We start from the raw sequence: 26803 nt of genomic DNA on the forward strand, positions 1-26803 counted from the left end.
AACAGACAAAAAAAATCAGGAAATTAAAACAACTATAATTTATGGGTTTCTTTTTTATAGAAAGAGCTAAAGAAAATTCTATCTTCACAAAAAATTTTATGTTCAAACATTGTTATTTAGTATAATTATAGTTGTTATTTATAACATTATTCCCATTAATCCTGGGGCTATCTAAGCATAGTCATATCTTTCAGTTCATATGCAATATGAACGTGTCTGTATAGGTGTACACTATGTGGGGAAATCTGTGTGTCAACAAACAGAAAATATATTTCTAAAATTCTATAAATTTTAGCATTACATGATTTTTAAGAACAGACATTAGAACATAGGTATTGTTCTGCCCAGCGTGTGTAACAGAACAATCCATAAAATGTATTTTTATATATATATAAATCCCATTGACAATTTAGTATTCATGAGAATCAACTGACAGTATATTTTTAAAAATTGTCCAAAGTTGCCAGGCGTGGTGGCACATGCCTTTAGTCCCAGCACTTGGAAGGCAGAGGCAGCCAGATCTCTAAGTTCAAGGCCAGCCTGGTCTATGTAGTGAATTCCAGAACAGCTGGGGCTACAGGGAGACCCTGTCTCAAAAATACCAAAAAAAAAAAAAAAAAAAAAAAAAAAAAAAAAAAAAAAAAAAAAAAAAAAAAAAAAAATTGTCCAAAGTCATAAATTTCAGTCCCAATAAAGTGACATTGTACCTGCAAAAAGAAAATATGCCTCAAGTTCTTCACCTGAGAAATGAAACCAACATCACCTAGCACTAGATTCTTTTAAAATTAAACTAGACTGTATGTGTAAGAGAATCTTGTAAATTCTTAAAAATCAATATTAAAATAGAGCCTTTTTTTAGGTGGGCTGCGTATCAATATAGGGCCCAGCCTATGCTGGAGAATGTGCTCTGCCAGCGAGTGATGCCCCTGCTTAAGGATTACTGTTCCTTAACAAACCATCTTCCACACATGAAAGGTGGAATTTTAAGCTTCAAATGACATTTATAGCAAAATAATTTTAAATTAAAACACATCATTTACAAACAACACTATTTCAGGTACAAGTTCCTCAAAGAGAAGTAACACCAGGTGCTATCCTGATCCTCCTAGTCCTAGAAAGGCAACATCTCAGGGACTAGAGATAATCAGCACACACTCTAGTCCTTATGAAGGATCACTTCACTTAAGTTCATTTATAAAGTAAAAATTCATATGACAACACTGGATGGTATGTCCGATGTTTAGAGAGAAATGGGAAAGTCAAAATTACAGCAGTATTTTCTTGATGCTGACTACATATACACAGATCTGGACTGTTCCAGATGGTGGCATTCCCATGTATGAAAGACATGGTAAATTTCTTTATAGGATATGAGTCTCACACGAGCTTTTCTCAGTCATTAAACTGGAATGCTTAAATGTCATGATGTTTCAAAAATGGATTTCAAAATTTACATATTGATCTTTGCCATCCTGATATTTAAACTTATTCTTAGTAAATGAGTAAAGGTGTGTTTGTGCATTTTCTAAATTGAGCTAATTCTGAATTATTTCTGAGTACTAACTAGAATTTGTATATCAAAAAATTATAAAGGTTACTTATATAAAATCCAGTATTTTTTCCTTCATCCAAAGAGTTCAAAAGAATGAAGACTGGCTGTTATGAATACCCAGAACAGACAATTTTCAAATAGGATTGAGCGAAATACAAACATCAATTTGTGTGATGCTCTGTCTCTGCTGTGGTTCCCCAGGGTAAAAAGCAACAACATTGTAATCCTAATTTCCTCAAAGTGGAAATTTCTCATAGGCTAGATAGCTTCTTCAAAATTTTTATTTTTTATTTAATTATTTTTATTTTATGCATATGGGTGTTTTGTCTGCATATATGTAATAAGTGCACCTGTGCATGCAATGCCTGTGGAGGCCAGAAAATGGAGTCAAATCTCCTGGAACTGGAGTTACAGACAGTTGTCAACAACCACATAGATGCTGGGGACCACACCCTGGGCCTCCACAAGAGTAGAGTCATCCCTCTAGACCCTACAGAGAGCTTTCTAAAGAAGCTGGTAAAATTATTATTATATAGAGAGCTATATTTTTAAATATTTTACTTAATTTTACTTTATGTGTATGAGTATACTGCCTGCATGTAAGTGTACCTGTGTCATGCCATGCAGAAGAAGGTGTCCAATTCCCCTGGAACTGGAGTTACACATGGTTGTTAGCCATCATGTGGGTAGTGGGACCCAAACCCAGGTCCTCCCCAAGAACAGCCAGTGCTCTTTTAACTGCTGAGCAATCTGTCCATCCCAGAGTTATATTTTTATTATCGTGTAAAGTTTTGAGCTCCCTACTAGAAAGGTTGTTTGTCAGTATCACCTAAAGTTTCATTTGCCAGTCATCTTATTTTGGTCTCCTGAAAAATTTCAAGTGTATACAATAGGTAGAATATAAAAGGCTCTTTCTTAGTGTCCCCGCCCTCTCACTTTAGTTCTTCACTAGACAGAGTAACTCAAGAGGGCAGTTTAGCAGAGGACAGTGCTACTTCTACAACACTTCCTGTTCTGGCAATAGAAGGATTTTATTCTCTCTTTGTCCACCACATGTGAACCCAGCACTGCCAGAAAGAAACTCCTAAGGCTTGAGGTAAAAATTATGTCATGTAGGCTGTTTGTTAAATTCTGCTGAAAGCTCTGTCATAAATTCCCTTGAGTAAAGAAACAGAACTCATAATAGAAAAAAAAAATGGTGCTAATCATTGAAATGTTAGTCTGCTTAACAAATAGTCTGGAACATGATGCTCCATGTCTCTGCTGACAAAGGAAGGCAGATGACTATCTGGGCTTTTGCTTGTTAATGGGAATTTCCTGGAAGTCCTTTTCTACTAATCAGTTTTGCAAAATATAAATTTCCCAAGACCTTTTTCTTCACCTACAAGATGGGGCCAGGTTATAGTGGGGCTTGGATAAACAGAAGAATTCTATGACACCTTACAAGTAAAATTTTGAGTCTGTTTCTATGTTAATTAGTTAGATTTTAATACCCAGTTGCTATGAACAGATTTTTACAGATGTTGAGTAATGGAAATTATCCTTGATAATGTGGGTGGGTTTCATAAAATCAAATGAAAAACATTTAGAATAAAACTAAAGTTGAGAAAAAAATCCTTCCTGAAGACTGTAATAACAGCATCTGCCTGAGTATCCCAAACTCAGTGTGCCCTACACCACAAACTTAGTGCTCACAATTATGTAAGCCAGTTCCTTGAAATAAAGGTCTCTCTGCCTCCATCTGTTTATACCCACACCCCTATCACTGTTCCTCTTTCTCTAAAGAAAGCCAAATGATAAGATATTTAACTGATTGCAATGGTTTTTTGTTTTTTTTTTTTAATCATGCAATAAAGGTAGGCCATGAATCAGAAAGGGGAGAGGGGAAAGCATCATGCAAAGTGTCTGAAGAGAACATTGTATGATACTTTTTTCCCCTGTCTCTTTTTTTCTTTCAGGCAAGGCCTACTTTGGACCCTGAGCTGGCAATGAATCCTGTGATCATCCTGCCTCTGCCTCACAAGTGCTGAAACAAAAGTCATATGCCACCAAACCAAGCTTCTTTATTTCTTTCAGACTTAGGTTGTTTGGATGCAAATACCATTCAATAAATAAACAAGACAACAAATCCCATTTAGATTAAATCCACCAAATGTAACGAGTATAACAAAACTCAAATTAATGCAGTCTAAATATGGGGGCTCTGCCAGCACTGAACCAGGCTCTCTGATTTCATAGATCAAAACAATTTTTCCTCCCACAGGAACAAACCTACTCATGTTGGTATATCAATATGCAAATTTTAGATGAAAAATTATTTTAAAATTTTAACTTGTTTTCCATGACCATTCATAGTGCTCAATTTTACTGACAAATACTTTCTTGGTTACTAACAATAATTAATGCCACTTCCATTGTAGTGATCTTCAATATCAAATCTCTATGTCCTACTTGTACATGCTATCTGAAGGACACTGCTACTAGGTCACCTACACCCCACTAAAGATTTTCAGAGCTCTCTGTGCCGCCAAGGCACTTCATGAGATTATTCATTGTTTTTTGTTTTTAAATCACCATGGTTAATCTAAATGCTCTTCACTGCTACTGAAAGACACTGATTTTTATCTTGTTCATGGGTTTCCTAGAGCCCAACATAGCTATAGTATGTAGTTGGTCAGCAATGCACAAGCAGACCTCAAAGCAGTTGGGGTACAGTGCACCGAACGGCCCTAGGCTGGTCTGCTACTTCTTCCTTCAGTTTCCTTTTTCTATGCAGATCAACCTGATAGCACCCCCCTCCCCTGCAGAGAATCATGGCATTTCCCTCTTCTCTTTCCCAATATAATACCTCTCTGCCACTGGTAGAGCCTGAGAACCAAAGGTTGTTACAGGAAACAGCATAATTATAATCAGTGGTTGGGCTGGTCACATGCTCCAATGCTATGAGCTTGCAGACAAGAAGAGGAAGAGGGACCAGAATGGGGACCAGGGACAGGGTGTGAATAAGAACACAGTGACATGGCATATGTTTGAAAATGTCACCATTTTGTACCCTAAATTAATAAATACATAAAGAATGCTATTCAAGAACACAATGGATGGAAGTCTGAGAAAACAGGGTAAAAGCTAGAGGTGACCTACTCAAAACCATTCAACGTTAGCTTGAAGCAGCCAGTGCTTTTAAAACATGCTTCTACAGACCACCGTATTTGCACAGTCGCCTCCACCTCCACAATAAAAATGGCTAGCCCCTAGTCTCTGCAGTGCATTTATTTGAGAAATGTTTACTGAACACTTTTAAAGCATTGGGCACTGACGATGCTGTAAGAAGACATGCAGACCTGAGTATGCAGAGGAAGCATCTGTGTCTAAATAAAAGTCTTCCTATAAGATCAGCAGGAGTGTATTACTGCAGGCTGTCAAAACAAAATATCCTACTCTAGGTGATGTAAACAAAACTTGTTTTCTCGCAGCTCCAAAGGCCAGGAGACCAAGGCTGGGGTAGCAGCCTGTTGAGGCTTGGGGAGGGCTGTCTTGCTTACTTGCAAATTGCTATCTTCTGACTGTATCCTCACAGGGCATGGGTTCTACCTCAATATCACATTTCACCCTAATTCGCAGCCAGCTCCAAATGACATCACATTGGGGGCTGGAGCGTCAAAATCTGATTTTGAGAGGCATAGGAACTCTATGATTGGATTTACAGTGCTATCGCCCTAGATATCTTTAATGCAAATTCACTAAGCCCAGTAAGAATCCTGCCTCACAAAAGGATCCTACTTTAAGGAAAAGGTTTGCTCCTGCTCTGGGGACAAGGCATTTTGCTTTCATTTGCAGGACCACGGAGTCGTGACTGTCACAAGGCTGGCATGCACAAAAGAACATATGGCTTCTCTCTGGAAGAAGTCCTTCATGCCTCAAGCCCTACATTTGCTAATAAAAACATCCTGCTCTCTCAGTAAGCTTACTGAACACATTTCAAAGTCCCTTATGATATTTAATTTTTTGGAACCTGAAGAAAATTTCCTAAGAAAGTATTATATTGCATGATTTCTAATGAATGGCCATCCACTCTTATATAATATTTTCTAAGTTAGATAGCAATGTTCAAGCCCAAGACGAAGATGTAAAGAAGTAGTTTACTGGGCAGTGGGAGCACCAAGCAGAGAGAGGAGCAGAAAGAGAGGAGCAGGGGTAGGGCAAGGCAGGGAGGGGGACGTTTAGAGCTATTCACCTGTGACTCAGTCCTGCTAGGTCCCTGTGGGGAGCTTTCAACCTAATTCCATGGATGAACTGGAAGCTAAAACAATCACCTTCCTCTGATCCATGTCACCTTGAAACTCCTGAGAATTCAGATGAACCCAGGAATAGCAGAAGTTCCAAGCATAAGAGAAAATGGGGCCCAGAGGCTGGAGTTGCCCATGAGACCCAGGCTGGGGGCCTGTGTCCTATCACACAGATCATGTACACAGCAGGGACCCACAGTAGTAAAAGGGCAGAAATACTTAGGACAAAGGGTCAGATACAATCTATGTCATATGTTCTCCACTGTTTCTGTTGTTTTGACAATACTTTAAAAATGCAATCATTTTCTTATGGCTTTTTAATAACAGCCATGAGTTAGAATGGCCATAGGCTATAGTTTTCTGAACCTGTGCAACAGTATCCTAAATAGCAATAACTTGGTTGTTTGTTAACTAATATAAATGGTACCATGCACTTCATATCTCCAGTAACTTTTAGCCATCAAATTCATATATGTTCATTTAAACAGGAGTTAACATTCATTGCTATACAGCAAAATGTGCTTCTGTGCTGCCTAGACAATGTACATTAGGTTTTTTTTTTAATTTTTCATGATTATGAAAATTCAACAATAAGTAACCCACTTTATTTCCTGCTGCCTGTGAGTGCCACTTTTCTCTAGAGTATCTGACATGAAATAAAATTACAATCATAGGTATGTGCTTATTTGTGACAGCTAATTTTACTTGTCAATTTGGTAAGATCTGGAATCACATGGGAAGGGAATCTCAATGAGGACTTGTCTAAATGGGTATGCCCGTAAAGGATTTTTTTAATTTTATATTTATTTATTCATTCATTCACTGGGGGTCTGAACAAGCCACACACATGTGGAGGTCAGAACTTTCAGAACTGTGTTCTCTCCGTCTACCCTGTGGGTCCCAAGACTAAGCTCCTTTACCTGCTGAGATATAGTGCTAGCCCCAGGGATTTTCTTAATTGTATTAACTGAGGTGAGAGGATCCACCCTATTTCTGGGTGACAGCATTCCATGGGCAAAGTCTTGGGCTGAAGAAAGGGGGAGCGGGTGCTGAGCCCTGCTCCCTGCTTCTTACCATGAACGCAGTGTGACTAGCTGCCTCACATTCTTGCTGCTATGACTTCCTTCCAGTGACGAGGGGGAACCTGGAACTTTGAGTTAGATAAACCGAGTCCCCCCTAAGTTTTAAAAACTATTTTATTTATTATTTTTAATTTATATGTATGTGTGGATTACATGCATGCATGTAAGTGCACCTGTGTTCTACAATGCCCATGGAGGACAGAAGAGGGCGTCGGATCCCCTGGAACTGGAGTTACAGATGGTTGTTAGCCGCCAGCCCCAAGTAAGTTGTTTTTGTCAGAGTGTTTTATCACAGCAACCAGAAAAGAATCTAAGACAATATATAATGTTCAACATATCAACTCCTTGCACATTACTGTCCAGAGTAGTTCTATCAATTTACACCACAATCTGAAATTTATCAAAATCTCTGATTCTCCATATTTCACCCAATACTTTCTTTTGTCAGACGTCTAAATGTTTGCGAGCCCAGTGGTTGGTTGCAAGTTTACACTACATCATCACCAAGTGCCGCCATCTCAAGGGGTTGCATATCTTTTTGTGCTGCCTCAACTTCAGTGATCCTTCTCCAGCAGGCTGACCCTTACAGCATACATGCTTTGCTGCTGCTACTGCTCATTCCGCTACTGATTGTCTTTTCTCACTCAGGTCGTATGGCAGTTCCTCCTCTCTACTTTATTTTTAAGACTGACTGGTTGTGACATGTCTATAGACCTTCCTCTAGCAAACCCCCAGTGCCTGAAATCCTCACTGTCGTAACAATCACTTTGGGTAACACAGATAAATAAATAGGGTATTTGCCCATTTATTCACCCTTACCTTCATTCAGACATTTATTAATACAGTCCTAGTACTTGAAATAAGGAACATGAAGACACAGGAAGTCAGAATTTAGGAGCACGTTCAATGGCAAGAAGTGATTAGTCTACCAGATGAGCTCAATATCATTTAGCTTGGGGAAAAAATTATTGAAGAATCAGAAAAAAAAGGGGGGCCCCTTCTGGAATGGTGTGATGGGACAGCAAGCACTCTCAGGAAAACATACTTTTAAAACATTAAAATCTCTGGAAATTTTCCTAAACACATACAGCAAATGAAGAAACCTCTCTTTCAGAAAAAAGAAACCTTGGTAAGAATGGCAAGAGTCTGAATGTTGGGGGCCGTGCCCATCCCCTAAGTTCTGAAATGCAAATTCTGCTATGGACACATACAGCCAACAACACTGGGGCTCCTAGGCACCAGGCATCAGATCTCAGGCTTCCGCTTTATAAAGGGGGAGGTTGCTGTTATCTCTCATTGTACTTAACTTCAACCATATGTGACAGAAACGCAATTCTTTCAGGGGATGCAAAGAGGAATCCCTACCCTTTTCCCACTCTATTTCTACCTGTCATAAGACATCACTTTGCCCCAAGAGAAAAGGCCAAAAATTTTGGAGTCCCAGTCCCAGTTAACTCAAAAAGCAGAGATTCCATGGTAAGTGATAAGGGATGCAACTTACAAATAACAAAGCCGGGGCTGGAGAGATGGCTCAGCAGGTAAGAACAGTGGTTGTTCTTGCAGAAGACCTGGGTTCGAATCCCAGCACCCACATGGCAGCTAACAACTGTCCATAACTCCAGTCCCAGGGGATCCGACCACCTCTTCTGACCTCCGCGGGCATTGCACGACACAGGTGCACTTACCTACATGCAGGCAATACATGCATACACGTAAAATAAAAATAATAAAGTTTTAAAAAATTATTTAAATGAATAACAAAGCCACTGACTCCCCTCTCCCCATGTCTGCTCATACTATAGAATGGTTGCTGGAAGAAGGCCACTGCTCCTACCATAAAGTCTGATTCAACAAGAGTCCTGCCTGGTTACGGTCCATGTGTACTATAGTGCCCGTACTCCAGGCAATATACATCCACTGCTCCGATAGTGGCAAAACTATTATGGGTGCAAACAACTGCTTTCTGATTACATTCAAACTCCACTTCACAGGAGACAACTCACATCTGGTACTGTAAGCAAGCACAAAAGCCCATGGCTGGGCAGTCAGAGGCCACAGGCAATGTTGCTGCTACAGCTTTGTTAAATGAATGTGATGTTCTGTCAAACTGACTTCTAAAAACGTATATCCAGTCTCATTTCATCCACAGTCAGGAAACAGATGAAGATGAATGCTACTGTCTAACAAGCTTTCTCCTCTTTACACAGACTAAGACCCAAGGCCAGGGACTGGTGAGAGAAGGCATTATGGCATATGTGAAAAGAAATGAGCATTAAAACAGTATGAATCTAGCTATATAAATATATATAAAGAAACCATGAGGACTTGTTTATGTGAGACTGACCTTGTCTCAAATAAACAGTGGAAACTGAGACAAAAAAAAGTTGGAATGTAGAGTTCCATGAAAGCTCTTAGATATGGAGTTCCAAAGCTAGATAAGCACTATGGAAAGTCTCCATCTAAAGTCCAAAATCAAAATGAAAAGCCAGGTGATTGTCTTAAGCAAACTGCCGAATACGGAGGGCTGCACAGAGGCGGCAAGCCCAAAGACACGAGCAAGGGGTAGAAAAGAGCAGGCAGTCTTCGCATGTGCTCCCACCCGCTTCAGCTAATGTACCAACATGGGTAAGAAGGCAATTGTCGTGCTTCTTTTCTCCATCCTGCATCCAAAGAGGAAGACGACTGGGAGCTAAGGCACTTTTAGGGTAATTTCTCTGCAGCGTCATCTTAGTACTGACTTCATTATTTGTGTAGATATGATGGGTGATGGTGCCACATTTAAAATCTTAAACCAAGAAGAGTAAATTTAAACTACATTTCTTCTATTGACAAAGTACAAATACTAATTCATCATTAAAAATTTTGTATATGTCCTGTAAGAAACTTTACAAACAAGGTCCTTAGCATATCTAAAACATATGAAGATCTTTGTAATAAGTCAATAGAAATAAAAAGAACTCTACTAACCAAAACAGATAAATAAAACATATTATGGGTTTAAATATCACATTGTTCTTCATAAAGACATATATAATTACTTTCAGTTAAAAAGATATGCAATATATAGCTTATTATATGCAGGTAGAATAAATAAATCAAGTGTAGGAGTAGGAAGGGATCTTCACCTTCACAGGGCACTCTAATCACGAATGAGCACGCAATGGCACTGAGACATCCCAGTGAAAAAGAAATTTATAATATGCTTGATCCAAGTGTCTCACTTTATATTCCAGATACGACGCTGTTTCTTCTTCATATTTACGATCCTCCTTTACCTTGGCAGACCTTGAAAAAACTGACCAGAATTAGGCCTGAAAACAGATTCTAGAAAGAATCTGGAAATTGTTTACTTACATATACCGAATGTTAAGTTTTAAAAGTTATAGTCTTATTTTAACCAAGTTAGAAAGAATATTTGGCACAATGACTGTGAAGAGAAGCTAAAACAACATCTGCTGACTACTGAGGGAGGCACTTAATTTCCAACTAGTTTTCACAACACTCTGAAGATTAGGTGGGCTATATATACTGCTCCAACTATAGTCAGTGAGCTTAAAAATAATACTGTCAAGGTCATATAGCTGTGCTGACTAAAACAGAGAGGCCATAGTGGAAAGCCTTTAAGTAAGAATAATGTATCATTTTTCTAATGCCTCAGAATTTAAATTCTTGGTATACAGTAGACCTTTCAAATTTGGTGGAAGGAAGGATCGAAGGAAAACTAACACAAAGCCACAGGTAGACACTGCTGTGCCATATAAGCTCATGCCCATACCAGTGTTTCTCAGCAAAGCTACCTACACCACTCCTGGAAACTGAATCAAAGATTACTATACCCTCCACTCACCTGAACAATGCAAGAATATTTGGTTTTTGCTTGTCAGCTTGTTTAATTTTTATTGAGCTTCTGTAATTTCATACACCAGTTTGTTTTTTGAGGCAGGGTCTCCCTGTAGCGCTGCTGGCCTGGAACTCACTACGTAGATCTCTCAGAGATCCGCCTGTCTCTGCTGGGATTAAAGGTGTGCACCACGAGTCCTGACAAATAAGAATATTTGGAAGTGGGGCTTAGGAAAAACCTCTTCCCAAGTATAATGACTACTGCCACACAGTACAGCACTCCCCAAAAGCCTGACCTCAGCAGCACGTCAGATCAATAAGCAGTTCTTCCTCCTAATTTCATTTATTACACTACTAGTAATACAACAAAATGCCTGCTTAATAAATCACAGGAAGGTGCCCCAATACCCTCTGGGTTGTGAATAGCATGACACAGTGCTACAAAGCACGAAGCTGAATTTACCACTGCTTTCCTGTAAAAGGGCTTTCTACTTCTCCATATGGAAAACGCTAAACTCTACCACTGCCATCTGGAGTTGCAAAGTATTAAGCAAGAAAACATCAGTAACAACATAGATGGTCCCTAGTTTATGAAACTTGAGTTGATATAAAAATTTAGTAGTTACAAGTTGTCTTTTCCAAGAGCCAAGTCCAATAATCTGTGGTATCAGGGAAAACACATGAGAAATTAACTTAATCCATTTTTTCTACTCCTTTGGTCACTATGACACACTGAAACTCGTCAATTATATAGAAGAATCCAGAGATTTCGAACAGAACCTTAAAATTTAAAAGCAGCAAAACAATGGACCAACTGTCAATAGAGCTCTGACTGGCACCACCAATAATGCCATCATACTTATAGCACTTTACTGCAGACTATGTTCCACACGCCTTCGTTTTTTTAATTTCTTCTGAAATGCTGTGTCGTGACCGGGACCCTCTTCATGTTCTTGTCACACGGTCATCTCCTCATTATACACTCTAACTTCTACTTCCCAGTTTGCCCATGAATTCTAGAAGAGACAGCACGTTCTCTTCTGACTCTTTAGCTTCTGGTGCAATGCGTGGCTTCAAAAAGAAGGGAGCTAGAGGAGACCTTTTCTACTCATCACATGCCAGAGATGAGACAACTGATGTGCACAGAAGTCAGAGAATTTTATTCTTGATAAATGACTTAGGAGGGAAGGGTGATAAGGGGCTATGGTAGAGAGAAAAAGTTGGACTGATCTCCAGTGATTACACTAGAGAAGTTTGGATGGAGGGAACTGGTTTCAGCTAACACAAGGAAGAAGTCTGCAACCACACACACACACACACACACACACACACACACACACACACACACGTAAAATAGGAGATGAGGTCTTCAAGAGGGAGAGTTGCCCAGAGTAAGGAAACAAAACAAAACAAAACAAAAAAACAGGAAAGAATGCACTGGAAGGGTTCTGTGTAGAGTTGGATGGAGACTTAACCACATGACTGCACAGATCCCCTCTTGGGAATTTCTGAGCCTCCTGCCTCCACCCCCACCTTCCAAGTGTTGGAATTACAAGGCCGAACCTCGCTCCTTCCTCTGAGGTTCCAAAGCACTCTGTATGTCTATGACGTCTATTAACACTGCTCCCACTCTCCCATCAATGGCTTCTATTTCAGTCTCCTTCATGAGGCTATAAACTACTAAACTACTTGAAAATGAGACACACAATTTCATTTTCTTTGTATCCCATTTTTTGTTTTATAAAAATGTCGCATATTCTTGCAGTTGGTCTTAGGACACTGGTATAACTTTTTTACTAAAATTTTTGATAATGATTTCATGTCTAATGGTAAAATATTGAAAGAGTACCTCAACATGCAGCCAAAAGACCTGGTAAAAGATCATGGATAATGGCTTCCTGAAGCAACTGTCTGAAGAAAAATAAATGCTGGCTTCTAACTGTGCACAAGAGATAGATGATTTTTTTATCCTTTTCAACTTCGTCAGGCTCACTGGTAGGAAAATGTCAATGTTCCCAAAAAGGTTCAGCCTTCCAGAAGCACCGCTGCCATCTAAAAACTGTTCACGGATGATATTCTTCTTAGGCTTTTGACTCATGAGTTAGTTCATTGGGGCAATGACAGATAATTGTCAAGCACCTCTCTTGTAAGACTCAAGTGAACAAAACAGGCCTGACCCATTCTTCATGGTGCCAAATAAAGGAGCATCTGGGCAATATTTAGGTCCATACCCTAAGAAACTTTTTTAGATTAGAACAAAGTCCAGGCTAAATACTTTACCTGCTTAGAAACAAATGATTTGTCTTTAGCATTAAGAATCACAAAACTGGGGTGTGGTCTCGTGATAGAGTGCATGCTCAGCATCTATAAGGCCTTGGGTTTGATCCCAGCAACATGCACAGGTATGTGTCTTCCATGTGCATGCATGTACATGCATGTGCATGTACACATATATACACAGAGTCAGAGCAACAAGAAGTCAACTGATAAACAAAAGTGAGTGAAAGCAACAAAAGCAACCTGTGAACATGGAGGAAAGTGCTGGCCTTGCTGCTTAGGACGTAGAACTGAAGAACGTACAATAATAGCAACGAGAAGACAATTCTTTCCATCTGAAATATAAACCACCTAAAATTCGGGTTTTCTTTTCATTTCCAGTAAAAAACTGAAATTTGTGGTAACCAAGAACTCCACACGTACTTAAACCCAAATCTTGTAATCAGGTTAGATTTGCATAGCCTTATTTCTTAAATGGGGCCAAGCTAACTATGGACTTTATCTTTAAATAGCACATTTTAAACAGAGCTCAGAAGTAGTCCTCCTTCATATAGCAAGTCTAAAGCGAAACAAAAGGCAGAATCTCAGCTGCACAAGCACAAATAACCTGCTAAAGCCGCCAGACAGCTGAGTATAATACAGTCATGTGTATCTGGCACTTAGGTATTTGCTCAATTTCTTAAGAAAAACAAGTCTTCTGTTTCAACCCTCAAACTTTGTTTTAAAAGCCTATGTCAGAATATGTTCAGGTTGGGGCTACAGAGATCTGTTCTTGCAGAGGGAACCAGATTGAGTTCTTAGCACACACATGGCAGCTAACAACCATCCATAACTCAAGATCCAGGGGGTCTGACACCTTCTGGCCTCCACAAGCAGCACTGCAGAACATGAGTGCACATGCAGGCAAAACACTCATACACACAAAAGTTTAAAAAAGAAAATAAATACATTCAACCTGGAATTATGCTACTGCAGGGTCCCTGCATGGTTTAAAATATAGTTTCTCTAAGATAAAAATCATTTGACATGAAAAGCGGGTTGATAATTGCCTAAATAAATATAATGCATAAAGTGTGGTCATCAGGTAAGAGGGGAAACATTCGGCATCACTGACTATGGACACCAAACTCAAATACAAGTGAAGGTGAAGAAGGCTGGAGACCAAAGGCAGAAGAGCAGGATCAGGAGAAGACTGCGAAGAAGCAAGCACGGAAATTGGGGCGAGCACTGGAGGGCCTCGGCAGGGAAGAAGCCAAGTCCATGAGCATGACTGGTCTGGCAGAGCGCAAGGTCCCATCCCAGAGCTCCGAGGGCAGCGCTGACTCAGGCCGATCATAACAGAGATGCAGAGAGAGAAAGATTTGCTCAACTAACTTTGTATAATTCTGCAAGTTTCCAATAAATCCATAAAATCCGTAACTTCCAAGTGGTTAATGTGAAAATGTGTCTTCTTCAGTCCTTATATTTACAAGGGATATGAAGAGTAACTAAAAGGCATATGATGAGGTGTGAAGTGGTATACTTCTGAGGTCATTCTGAGACCTGCTTGTGTGAGGACAGAATTTTGGTTATCGGTAGCAAGTGGGCAGGCTAATAGGATCTTAGGTATGTAAGCGTCTAGAGGCACTGATCAGTGTTATTGATGAATGTCATTCCCTTTGCTGCAACCTAGTATATTTTCATACAAAGTAAAGATCATTCCACATGAAGTGGTCACTGAAATGAGTTATCTAAATTTAACTTAAGCTTCTGTTCCTAAACACAGCACATTCACATACAATAAATGTTAGGTAGGGCAGAGAAAGATCTAAAGTGTTCGGTGTACCGATGCCTTATTTTATCTGCAAGAGTTGAAATTACACCACCTTCTGTATGGACACAAAAGTGAAAGCAAGAAAGGAGAATGAGGGGAAGGTGAACTTCAACTCGGTGCCAACATACCATTTGATGGAATGGGCTGCCAAGAATGGTGGTGGTGGCGATCTCGTTTAATTCTTACGGCAGCCTAATGAGATCATGATGACAAGACGGATGTTCAGAGTTAAAGGTCATAGGCAAGGTCACAAGAGGAGCCAGGATTCAGAGGTCTGCCAGATTCAGAGGCCTGCGTGCCTTCTGTGGGTCCAGGCTGCTCTCCTGACTAGAATGTGTATTGGGCAGCAGCTGTCAGCTGGCTGGGCGGCAGCAGGCAGGATGGCACCTCACAGGTAATGAGCTTACCCAGAAGTGCTGCCCAGAACTCTTCTCTTACAAGTTTCTTACAGTGCACACTGCTTAAATTTCCTTGTGCCACTATTTTGTGGAAGAAAACTCTTACAGGAAGCTTTCTAAACTTTCCTGACAATTAAAGCTCTTTTATATGAGGAGCAGGGCTCTTGAGAAAATATCGTTATTCATTTTCATTTAAGATTAGTCTTAGACATCAAGAAGACAGGCATCTGCAAGGAAGATCTGAGGACACTGTACTACCCACTGGCACTGGGGGAGGCATACAAACTTCCTTTATAAAGAAGACGGACTAAAGACACAGTACCCACTGTATACTTATTTAACACAGAAAAGATGCTGTGTACTACATTCATTTTTTGTGATGGATAAATGACTACATAAGGTTTATCAGGGTAAGGAAAAGATAAAAAAGTAAAGACAGCCATGGATTTTCTGGGAATAGCAATTGCTACTGCTGGGTCTGGCAGGCCAAAAGGCTGGTGGAATGTAGATGGTAGGAAAGCTCACAGACCACAGGTAATGGAGCAAAGGAGTTGAGATGAAAGACAAAGAAAATGCTAATGCCTATCATGCCTCACTGAAAACACACAGAGAATGAAGACAACCTAAGGCATGGTCCATGCAAAGGCACACACAGGGCTCACAGACCTAGGAACCATGACCTACTTACTGGATATGGTACATCCCCCTCACCACCGACACTCCAAAATAAAAGAGGCAAGCTCTCAGATGCTAATTCTATGCTTTAGGTAAAATACCTAAAGTTATTTGATGTCTTTTATTAGTTATTTTCAATTAAATATTTTGACGCTGCTCACTAAAACTCTGTATGTACTTTGATTTATCTTGAGCTCTAGAACTCCAGATTTTTTTTAATTAAACTATAAAAACAATTTTGTTAAAATATGTAAACTCACTGTCACACTCATTTTAAAAATTAAACTGATGAGTATCTGAGCATTAATCTCTCAATTAACTGATCTCAGAAACATCTAAAATAGCTTTAGGAAAAGTGGTTCACTTAGGCTGCTTGTTAAAATATATTTTTCTTCACTTTTCTTCTGAGCAACTGAAATCCCACTGATGACTCTACCACAGTGTGCAGCTCATTTTTATTTCATGAAGGGCAAGGAGTTCTAGAGGCATCTATAACCCACATTTCACCTACACTGAATCTTCCTTCAATACCTCCAGTACTATGGGTTTCTGCCAACAGCTGATGTAGGCATGCTCTGAAAGATTTATTAGAGGCTTCTGGGCTGTTGTCTGACACAATCCTAAGGACAGGATAAAGCAATGAGCTTCATTCATGTCAGAGCAAGATCGAGGATTAACAAAAGGATAATCAAGTGACATAACCCCTGATGATGAGACACTGGCAGATTCAGAGTATCTGGAGGTCTGCAAGAATGCATGTCCACATTTAGTTTAACAGGCATTTCTACGGCATATCCCTCTCTTCTTTTTTTTAAATTCTAAAGTTATAGAATGTGCCAAGTGTATTTTTAAGTACATATTACTTAGAAGAATACACATCTTCATATACTTTAAAATTGAACGCAGACACTAGGGAATATTATTTTTATAGCTGTGATAGTGGAATTTGAAGGTTAAGAAAAAATAAGAGCTTTTAGAGTCACATGTGCACAAAGATGTATCTTTTAGTTAAGACTGGATGCAAGGATGCAGTGAAAATAAGTTCAGCCCTGAGTTGGAACTGGTTGAAACATGAGGGTTTGCAAGCCTTTTCTGCTTACTTTTCCATCTCTTTCCGTTTTTCCATGGTAAACTCATGGGTGCGTTTTGTATTGCAGTGTGATTTCTTAACTCTTTCTTTTGTACTTCCTGGGTCTAAAGGCATAATTAGAAAAGTTTTCACTAAACTGCAGTTATTTAACTTCTTCCACAGTTTCTCCTACTGTTTTTACAATTTCACATAAAATGAACATGAATCAATGTTTAAAACTGTTACTTACTCCACGTGGAACTTATCCAGAGATAAGTATCAACCATGAATTACTGACACCACCTTGCCTAAGAGAACTACCATTTGTCCCAATATAACTTACGGAATTACCTATTTTGTCTTTATTGATTTGAAATCTACATGTACATTAAATTACTATATATATTTGGGTCTATGGATTCATCATTCTGTTCACTAATCTGTTTCTTCATGAAGTACTAATGTTTTATACATAAACGATTTTAAAATGTGCTTTAATACACATTCAGGCTATTTCCATACTATCCTTCCTTATATTTTCCTTGGCCATTCTTAACCACTTTTTCACGTAATTTATTATAAGCTTATCCTATTACAAAGAGTAACTTTTAGGGCTAATGACATAGCTTAGTGGTACAGCTCTTGCTCTGCATGGACAAGACTCTAAAAAATTAATAAAGCAACTTTTAAAACAAGTACTACATTCTATTCAGTTTGGCAGACCTCACTTGCTATCGTGCTGGGTCTTTTCATCCACAAAAAGAACACGTTATACTTTCCTATTTCTGACGCTTTCTAGGAAGATTTTTACTTACAATATTTTTACATTTAAAGAAAAAAATCCCAATTCATTTTTTTAATGCTACAGCGTATAGATATTTTCCACCACTATTTGTTCTGCATCTATGCAATGTGTCTCCGTATATTAGTAATATGTGTTAAAAATAAATCTGCAACATTTCTATAAAGGCTCTTGCAAAATATTTTTGTGAGATGTCTTTGCTCATCGTTAATGGTGTACAAGAAATCAAACTAGGACAATTCATTCCTTAAATATGAGAGGATCAGACCCCTGGTCTTTCCAGGCCTAAAGGCTTTAGAAACTTGCAGTGGGACTTTTATATGTAAAGTCCAGTTTACAGAAAGAAGGGGGGAATCCACAAAAGGCAACAGAAAAGTCTAGTTCATTAAAATTATCAGCAACTCCATTTTTAAGTTGTCAAACACAGAAACAAAGAGGTGCTTAAGGTGAAGCCCAGATTTTAAACATGAAAAAAAAATTGTAAAGTGTATGTGTTTATCAACATGCTTTTTCATCTGAACCTGTGAAGTTTTATAAATATACAATCACCATATAATAGCAGCGATTATTTTATCATTTCTTTCCCAATTTCTATACTCCATCCTTTTTTCTTTGTTGAACTGTGCTGGTAACAAAGAACCTTAAGCAGAAAGCTAAGAACTAATGCAGACATTCTTGCACTCTTGACTCTAATGAGAGTATTTCAGTATAACAGTATGCTGCTGCTTGTGAGGCTGAGACAGATGAAGGAAGCACTGATTTCCTCATATTAGAAATTGCTATAAGGAATGAACACTGAATTTTGTGAAATTAGCATTTATGTTTGTGTGTGTGTGTGTGCATGTTATTAGAGATTGACTCTAGAGCTTCATGCATGCTACACAAATGCTCTACCAGAGCTATCCTGCGGCACCCGTTAGAAATTATGGAAATAACTCTATATGCCACCTTACACAAAACATCACAAATTATGTGATCAGCTTCCTTGAAAATAAGTTATCATTGAAGATCTAGAATAAATTCAACTTGTTGTAATAAATGCAGGAATAACAGAATTATCACTTATAGTCCTATCACGCTGATTTTAAAATTGATTGAACCATTTTTTAGAATTTTTAATTCATTTTTATTTTATGTGTATGAGTGTTTATGCCTGCATGTATGAAAGCGCACCTGTGTCACGCAATGCTGGTGGAGGCCAGAAGAGGGCTTCAGATCCCCTGGAACTGGAGTCAAGAACAGCTGTTAGCTGCCATGTGGGGGCTAGGATCCTAACCCAGGTTCTTGCTAAGCCATCTCTCCACCCCCACATATATCTTTTTAACTATGTGAAAGCCAACTAATGCTTTGGAACACTTTCTTCCCAACATTTTACTAATCACCTCCTAAGAACAGGTACATTGCCTCAAGTATCTAACACCAGCACCTACTTCAATATCCCATCCAAGATTTGCAGCTTCGTATCATTTACAACATTGCTATGTCTTTCTAACCCTAAAATATATCATTCTCATTTTCATTTCTTTTTTCTTACAGAATACTGAGTTTTCTTTTTCAGTTTTTTGTTTTCGTTTGTTTGTTTCCTATAGCCAAGGTGAAGCTGGAACTCATGCTCTTTCTGCCTCAGGCTCACAAATGCTGGGACTGCACACGGCCATAGAGGCTTATATTTGCATTAGATAAATCTCCATTGGATTAGAGAAATTCCAAACCACGGGGTCATCTATGTATTTCCTGACGGTGTCATTCACCTTTTCCTTTATCCTCATTTTCTGAAATTTCACAGGCAGACACAAAGACTTCAAGCAATGTTAGTTATTTTTAGAAGACTGCTCCATAAACTGCTCTCTATATATACCTGATTATTCACACCAGGAGGCACAAAATGTTAAGTCTCGCCCATTCTTCCTGATGCTCAGTGTCGTCACATTTGAGGTTAAGGTGCTGGCCATCAGATTCCTCTATTATAAAAATGCAGTTTTACCTTTAAATTTAGCAGTAACTTTATAGAGTGACACTTTAGCAGTACTAAAATATGTTACAGGCTTTAGCAGTATTCCTCAGTGGGCCTTTGCTAGAATTAATTCTTGTATTGGTGATCTCAGAATTGTAACTTTTTAACAAGGACAGGGCTGGAGATTAAGCGATTAAGAGCCCTGGTTGCTCTTGAAGTGGACTCAAGTTTGATTCCCAGTGTCCACATGGTGGCTAACAACTGTCTATAACTCCAGTTCCAGGGGATCCAATGACCTCTTCTGACATCTGCGGCCATTGCATGATGCAGATGCACTTACATACATGCAGCCAATACACTCATACACATAACATTAAAAACAAAACCAACCAAACAAACAAACAAAAAAAAAACCGCAAGGACAAAGGAGATGGCTCAGTGGGTAAAGTGCTTGTCACACAGCATAAGTAGCACAGTTCAGATCCCTAGAACCCATGTACAGCCAGATGTAGAAGCACATATCTATGATCTCAGTGCTCCCAAGGTGAGTGAGATGAGAGGGTGAGACAGGAGAGTCCTCACAAACCCGTGTTCCAGGTAGCACGTCACAGAGAAAATAGAACAAGAGTCACTGTCTCAAACACAGTAGAAGGCAAGACTCACACCCAAGGTAGTCCTCTGAATTCTGTGCGTACACACACACACGCACACACACACACACACACACACACACACACACACACGAGAGGGAGAGAGACAGAGAGAGACAGAGAGACAGAGAGACAGAGACAGAGAGAGAGAGAGAACTTATTTACTCTTTTGTTAAAAATAGATAAGCATTAATTTAATGCTTTCTACCCTCAATCTAATCTTGTGTAGTAGCTAGTTTCAAAACCATTTTATTTTCTATCTAGAGCACCACTGTAAATCCCCTTTATCCCTACGAATCACTCTACTGTTAGTTGTGTACCTTACATTTAAGCATAAAATTGATTCTTGCTCTCTGATCCAAATCAAAAATTCTTTTCATAAGTCCTCTTAACCTAACAACTTTTATTGGACTACATAGTGTTGTGAGTTTATATCCCCCACCTCCAGATGGAAGTTGAAATCTCAATCTTTGATATTTGTGAATTTGACCTTATTCAGAAACAGGGTCATAAATGTAATCCTGTGCAGATGTAATCAAGATGACAAAACAGTCTACTAGAGTGATCCCTTTAGCAAATATGACTGGATTTTTATGTATAAAGAGAGGAGGGAGAAACAGGGATAAACAGAAGAAAGGCATGTCATGGCAGATGCAGAGGCTATAGTGATGCCTCTAGAGGCCAAGCAACACCAAAAACAAAGAGAAAGGGATGGGACAGATGCTCCTCTAGTTTTCATAGAGAAAACACATTGCAAGGTTTATCTGAGAATGTTTGGTCTTTGCCCAAGCTTTACCTACATGGCACATGGTCAGTAAAAGTACCAGACTGGTGGAACTAACCTTCTTGGATGTCTAACAGCCATACTTTGAGGCCTATACTAATTTGGTCAAAGGGACATAAAAGACAGTTTTTGCTCCTTGCCCTCCTAGGTCAACTAAGCTCCAGGGAACTATGAGCATCTTTCAAAATGTGCTGTAACTGTGGTGAGACACCTGTCCTCTTGATCAAGGAGGCCATGGAGACCCCACCAAATGGACTTGAACCAATGTCTAGACTACAAAGAGGAGGGTCAACACCGAGGAAACATTTCCTCCATGCTTCCAAGTGAAGCCAGCCATGGTCGATCAGGACCTTTGACTTATCTTCACATAGACGGAACTGGTAAAAGGAGCCAGGGGCTCCCCTGTGACCATGTGACCCCTGAGGAGCAGAGCCTCAAACAATCTTAAGAGGAAAAATAAATTGGTTTATCTGGGCCAACTGTAGGGTCTTAAACACCCAAAAGGAAAGTATAACCAAAGATTAAAGGGATCAATATAATTCTTTAAGAGTCCATGTGTATATCTAAAAGCTACATAACAAGAAACAATGCTAGACAGGAGATACCTTCCTTTGAGTTGTTGGCCAGGTTGGCCCACGAGACTCCCAGACAGTAACCCATCATAGAACTGGGAAAATGAACAGCCGGCCCCAATCTTATCTGAAGGAATATTGGCAACTGATTGCTGCTAGATGAAGAACAGCTGATCTTTCTAAAACAAGGATCTGTAGATAGGCTGACTAGATTCAGTGGATGGACAAGCTCTGGAGAACAGTTGGGGGTGCAGACAACATGGTGGACAGTAACAGGGATTACAGAATATATGGGTTCCAGTATGGGGGGGAGGCTATGGGAGGGTGCCATTTGGGATGTGGGTATATAGATGAATAAGATTGTTTGGGATGTTTTAAATGAAATACACACAAAAAAAAATAAAATGAGTTATATTTGAGGAAGAAGGATAAAAACTTACTTCATGTTAATTAGTAGATGTGATAAACATTACCATTGAAATCTACCTGCTGATTTTATATCCATGCTCAGGTGGATCTCAGAAAGTAACCATGACTAGTAATAATCAGATGCATAGAGATTAGAGATGCATGTGCAAACATCTAAGTCTTAGTAACATTAAAAGTGAGTTTTTCTATATGAAACAGTATTATTTTAAAATGAAACAGGTCTTTTTTAAAGGTTAAAACCTCATTCAATTTTATGTCTTATAGGGTTTATATGAGTTCAATATTGTGTAACTATATTAATTCAATTGTGAAGCTAAAAATTTACAGCCAATTTTGAAAGAGATGCATCTTTGCTCTGGAAATTGTAATTGACTATGTTAATGCTGTAATGAAATGCTTCTTCTAATCATGTGGTTATTAAACAGACAATTTTAAAAAACTAGGAATGTGGAACTATATAAAAGTCAAGTCCTTATAAAATGACAAACAAAAGGAGTTTTGAAGAGTTTTCAGCTCGTGAATAGGCTTTTGAGATTTGCTTTAATAAATTTTATCTTGGTGGCCCTAAATTTAAAATATGAAGCTTAATCCAACACATGTGGAAAACACAGTAGAAAGGTGAGAGACGTCTGGAACATTAAAAATCTCCCTGTTCCTTAAAATGTCATGAGAATATAAAATAATTCGCTTGCTCTCTGAATCCAAAAGGATTAACGTGACCAACTCAGCATAGAATTGAGGGAGGGGATAAATCAAGAAAAATAATAAATCCCTAGCAGATTGGATCCCAAACACAAAAGGAACTCGAGTTCTCCAGAGGAATCTTGCCGTGTATTGCCCATCTGCTCCTCTTCTAAGGCGACGGCAGCGACAGCCCATTCTTCTCACAGAGAAGTAAGTCATCAGTGAAGGTAACAAGGAAGGGCACTCTGATACCTGCTCAGCAATGTGAACTGGTTCCATCTATTCTGGAATACAACTTTCAGTCAAAATGTAACAGGTCTACCTTTGGACACAGGAACATGACGTCTGGGACTCTAAAGAAACAAACAGCACTTCAACTCTCCAGACCCAGACCCAGGTCAGGTGACAGCCGCATCTGTGAGCTCTCTAGATCAATCTGACTCTGTCCCTCGTCCCACATTGCACCCCTTCAAGCCCAGGTCCACCTAGAAGTCGCATCTGAGGTCTCTTGCCTAGTCTGACCCAGGATTCTCACCCCAGCCAAAAAGCATCCACGCTACCCCTCCAGGCCCAGACCCAGCCCGGAGCCACACTGGTGTGCACTTCCATAGAGTCTGCATGGTCTCCTGTCCCACACTGCCTCCACACACTCAGGCCCAGCTGGGTTCTTCACCAGGGAACTTTCTAGAACTTTATCCAAGCAATCTGATATGATCCTCAAGCCCTGCATCACACAGCTCACCAGTGAACTAGAATTAGCCCAGTCTCTCCAATCAATAATCAGCATGAAAATCTGAACCACTGGCCTGGTGACCTAAAAGCAACCAAGTTCAGCTAACAGCCAAAACAGGACCAAATTTCCACTCATCACAGGCAGGCTAGATCTCATATCAGACGCATGACCAACAAAATAAATTCATATGCCCCAGGTCCCATTGCAAAGACACAAACAAATGAAAGACTAAGGACCCACAGTCTGGAAATTGTTCTCCACAAGGAATTATTTAGTACACTCTCCTGTCTGGGAGACAGGCAGCCGCTGTGTGTTCAGTCTCTCCCACATCACCCTGATCTGAGACCATGAAGGACAAGAGGGTTACAAAAATGCTATGTAAAGGTAGGTCAGAGTTAGACTGCCACCACACATTAGTGTGGGCAAGAAACACTGAACACAGGAGAGGAGGACTCAGATTCTTAAGAGAGTGAAGTGATGAGCTATCTGACTACAAAACATGCAAATAAGCTTTCTGTTTGATTTTATTCAACTTTTCTTTACAGCAATTTGCTTCAAGGCACTAATATAAATTTAAAGTCATAATTACAAAAACCAAAAGCAGTAGTTTATGCTGCAAATATTATCTGAGTTATAGTTATCTTTAAAGACAGCTTCCTAAAAATAGTCTTGTAACCTCAGTTGTTTGGGTCTGCCCTAAATTTTCAAGCTACTCCCTGTTAAAGCAAAAGCTTTCAAAACTGAAGGGATATGGGGATGACAGCGGACCGTCACTGAGGGGATAAAGGACGGAAGGGGCCAAGGAAGCAACGTAAATGGTACATGACTGCAGAAACCCTCAGATCACAGTCGTCACTGGAGCTAGCAGGCCTGGCTTTTGTCTGGCATTTTCTCCCTTGCACTGTGTCAAATATATCTTTTAAACGTGTATTATTATTGTGTGCATGTGTGTGACATCTGTGTGAGAATGTTAGTGTGCACGTCACAATGCACATGTGGAGGTCAGAGGACAATGATCAGAATTCATTTCTGCTATGAGTTTCAGCCACCGAACTCAGGTCATAAGGCTTGCCCAGCAAGAGCTTTTACCTGCTAAACCATCTTCACAGGTCAATCAAAGGTTTTTGATTTGTTTTGTTTAATGTAATATCCAGCAACACCTAAAGGTCTCCATTATTTATGAAGGACAGGTCAAAAACCTCATATTCCCTACCAATTCCTTCATATATAATATCATTCTCCAATTTCAGAAACATTGAGATTTTTTTCATGATGCTTCCATTTAAGAAAAAAATCTAAAAAATATTTTTTTCTTTATCCTTGTCACGAAGAAATCTACTCCTAGCACGCTGCCAAATTTAGGCCACCCTGACATAAAAAGGGACTGTGATTATGTAACTGCCATTGAGCTCACCACCCCCACCCAGGGGCATCAATAGAGGGCAAGCCTTTTTATAGAGAAGGTCAGAATGCCCCAGGCAAGCACACAGGGAATCCAATACCTCCAGTTACCTTCTGAGTGTTGCCGTCTGCAGGAGTGTATTGAGATCTAAGCAATGGCATTTGTCTCCCTGAGATTATGTGACACCAAAAACCTTACTGACTCAATGAAAATAATCCAATTACACCTTGTGTGTGCAGAAAAAAAAAGGTTAGGTAACATTTCTAGCCTCTTAGACATAAAATCTCCAATATTTACTGATTCCTTGGGCATCTGAGTCAAGCAGAGGCCAGCTCATGGGGGTCCCAGTTCCTCTCCCTCCTTCAACATGTGCTTCTCATTTGAAGAAAGAGGACTGCATTTCAAAATAAGAAAATAAAAACAGCTTGGTAAGACGGTGAGCTAAGAGATCCAATCAAACACCCCAAAATTTCATTGACTAGACAAAGTCACAAAAAACAGCCAAAAGACCAGAAAGGAGAATAGGAGACCATTTCCTGTGTCTGTTATTATTGTTTCTCTTACATTCTCTGTAGTAATCTTCCAGTACCTGATTCCTCTGCAGTAATCTCTAGCTACTTCTCGACTCTTCCTTAATTATTTATCCCACGGTACTCTATAATATTTACTGGGTTACTTCAGTATTCAGTGCTGTGTTTTCTGGAAGAAGCAAACATCAAGAGATGCTGTCTTGCCCGTGCTGCCCCGCTCCCCAAGAGCAGCGGCTTAAGGAAATCTCTGATACCACTTCACTGCCACACAGTAATCTCTAAGTACTGGTGGACGTTTTCACTTCTACCTGCCACACACAACATTCACTCTCAAATGTGCTGTTTTTCTCCCCTGTCTTAATTCTACTCGTTCAGCTGACACAGAATTAAAATGATGGCATTTTATGAATTAAATTTTGGAAAGCTAAATGACAAGCAATCTTTCTAACTACTGCAGGTACATCATTATCTACTATATAGGAGATCCAGTGACTTTGCTATTTTAAAAACAATATTTTATAAGAGCTAAAAATCTCAAGGGAAAAGAATACTTTCTTACTAGCCTTAAAAAAAAATTACAATGAACACCAGATTTGCTATATTCTAGGCTCTGTTTCCATCTTTTATTTATCAGGATTTTCCTTTCCAAATGAATTAATGAGTATTTCCAGCCAACAAAAAGAAAATTATTAATAATAAAAATCTTGATATTATTGTTAAGTACAGAAAGCACCAGAACAAAATCTATCATGTATTTCACATATATTCAGATCATTAACAAGCTTCCTAAACTTCGAATACACTCAGTAATGGGTTTTTCTACCTACAGAAGTTAAATTACTACCATGAAGATTCTGACATACAGACATGTACTGTTCCTTATATGCTGATGCTCAGTGCCAGTTCTAAAAGCAGGGTGAGAGGCCTCCCCAGTGCTGCCTTCAGCCACCACTCGGCTCACTGTTTGCTTCATTAGCTCAACAGAGAACTGCAGTTCTTAGGAACTCCAAATACCATCATCTAAAACTTACTGATTCTCAAGTGGCAATTATACTTCCTTTTTATATGTACATAGAGACACTGGCCAAAAAAAAGTAAAAGAAAAAGCAGCACTTCATTCCATTTGTGTGGGGACATCTGTATTTGAACAGCCTTTACACAATTCACACTGTGCAAACAAAATAAAACAAAAATGTTTTCTGGATCCTTAATTCACACAGAAGAATTGGAAATGTGTAGGAAGTAGAAGTGTGTGTGTGTGTGAGTGTGTG

General features: G+C 39.3%; 1 protein-coding gene across 2 annotated transcripts in view; it reads right to left on the bottom strand.

Moving 5' to 3' along the window:
- Nucleotides 1-26803, bottom strand: part of Sh3gl2 (SH3 domain containing GRB2 like 2, endophilin A1) — a 191273-nt gene that overhangs the window by 58195 nt on the left and 106275 nt on the right. The window contains exon 1 of one of the 2 annotated variants that reach the window (XM_008838741.1): nucleotides 25300-25320. The exons of the other annotated variant lie outside the window; for it this stretch is intronic. Coding sequence (XP_008836963.1) covers nucleotides 25300-25314 — 15 coding nt within the window. The 5' untranslated portion in view covers nucleotides 25315-25320. Of the gene's footprint in view, nucleotides 1-25299; nucleotides 25321-26803 lie in introns of those variants that run through there. 2 annotated transcript variants of the gene reach the window in all.

Source organism: Nannospalax galili, unplaced genomic scaffold (genome assembly GCF_000622305.1).
Source record: "Nannospalax galili isolate Female #2095 unplaced genomic scaffold, S.galili_v1.0 scaffold219, whole genome shotgun sequence".
Taxonomy (NCBI): Eukaryota; Metazoa; Chordata; class Mammalia; order Rodentia; family Spalacidae; genus Nannospalax; species Nannospalax galili.